This window comes from Leuciscus leuciscus (assembly GCF_965113295.1).
Source record: "Leuciscus leuciscus genome assembly, chromosome: 9".
In the NCBI taxonomy this organism is placed as follows: Eukaryota; Metazoa; Chordata; class Actinopteri; order Cypriniformes; family Leuciscidae; genus Leuciscus; species Leuciscus leuciscus.
Genome location: NC_138733.1, coordinates 3253790 through 3255330, shown reverse-complemented (window position 1 = coordinate 3255330; position 1541 = coordinate 3253790). Strand labels below are relative to the sequence as shown.

At 37.7% G+C, this 1541-nt stretch overlaps 1 protein-coding gene across 2 annotated transcripts in view; it reads left to right on the top strand.

Annotated features, from left to right (window-relative positions):
• Positions 1 to 1541, top strand: part of LOC309506213 (uncharacterized protein) — a 415585-nt gene that overhangs the window by 172362 nt on the left and 241682 nt on the right. For both annotated transcript variants that reach the window (XR_014208682.1, XM_082179916.1), the window contains one exon: positions 871 to 1044. Coding sequence is in view for 1 of the 2 variants with exons in the window: in XM_082179916.1 (XP_082036042.1) it covers positions 871 to 1044 (174 nt within the window). In the remaining variant the exon portion in view is untranslated. The remainder of the gene's footprint in view (positions 1 to 870; positions 1045 to 1541) is intronic.

The following is a 1541-nucleotide window of genomic DNA, read 5'->3' as shown; positions in this document are numbered from 1 at the left end:
ACTTGGACTTCGGTCTGAAAGAGTAGTTGGGCAGATGTTGAAAAAATGTCGAGACTCGTTATCGGAAGAAGAATGGACGCTTCTCTATGACTTTTCAACATTAAAAAGTGAGTCAAATGCTGAGGACTTGTTTCCAGTAATGAGGATTTCTCCAGACTTGCCAGATACAGATATAAATTGTCCTTTAACAATGTCAAAAGTTTGGAAGGACCGAAATATTATGTTTATTGGTGGAAAGAGTTTTTATAAAATGTGTGTAAAAGTGTTGAATAAAGAACAATTGATGCATCGTTCTGACAATCCTTGGCGATGTCACTTAAGTGTGGATTCTAGCTTTAAGCCAATGAGGGGTACGTTTTTTATTTATGGTTTTAAGGATTCAAAAACAAAGAGAAAAATGGGGCGTTTGCTCAATTTTGTTATTGGTCAAGTAAAAATGTCTATTTATGTAAGTAGAAAACAGAAAATTGAATATGGAAATGAATGTAATATAGTGAGTGTGTTTAAAGGGCTTGTAAAAGCGAGAATTAAGCATGATTTTTCTTTTTATTTACATATGAAATTTTTGGGGGATTTTGAAAAGATCTGGACTTATGGAGATGTACTTTGTGAAGTTGAAAACAATGCTTTACTATTTTCTGATGAATTGAGATGAAATAATGTGTAAAATGTCTGTGAATGATTATTGTTTAGTAAAGTTTTTCTAAAAATCAAAAATCTCTCTCACACACACACACACACACACACTCTCTCTCTCTCTCTCTCTCTCTCTCTCTCTCTCTCTCTCTCTCTCTCTCTCTCTCTCTCTCTCTTTTAAGTGTCATGTTAATCTCTGGATATAGGCTTAATGTGTGTCATTGTTCTCTACAGGTTGGGGAAGTGTGGTGTCACAGATGAAGGTTGTGCTGCTCTGGCTTCAGCTCTGAGATCAAACCCCTCACACCTGAGACATCTGATTCTGTCATATAATAATCTAGGAGACTCAGGAGTGAAGCTGTTTTCTGCTGTACTGGCGAATCCTCACTGTAAACTGGAGATACTGGGGTAAGATCATCTCTACCATAAAGACTCGGAGTGAATAAGGATTAATATGTAGATAGTGTATTCAATATATCTTTGGCGTAAGCCCCATCCGGTGGTTCAGTGACAGATTCCTGCTTGAGCCGTCAGATCCTGCCGGCGGTAGAAGGCAGCGGTGAGGAGTCTCCCTGAAGAGGAACATTTACATCTTACTATATTATTATCCCCCTAAAGAAAGTAAAACTAACAGTTAAATAAACCGGACGAACTACAAACCAGACAACAGATGCAGGATACAGTGAAGAGGGTTTTTAAAGCACAAATGTTTGGTGTAAATGAAGTTGTCTTGTAATGCTTGTGCAAACAGACCCTTGTAAAAGCCTGAGCATTTCCTCAAAATGTGTGTGTGCAGCTGAAAAGAGGGAAGTGGTGTGTGTTTCACCTGAACCAGGACTGTCACCATATCAGATTTATCACTACATGATTATCATGGCCAAAATAACACACAATAACAATATATC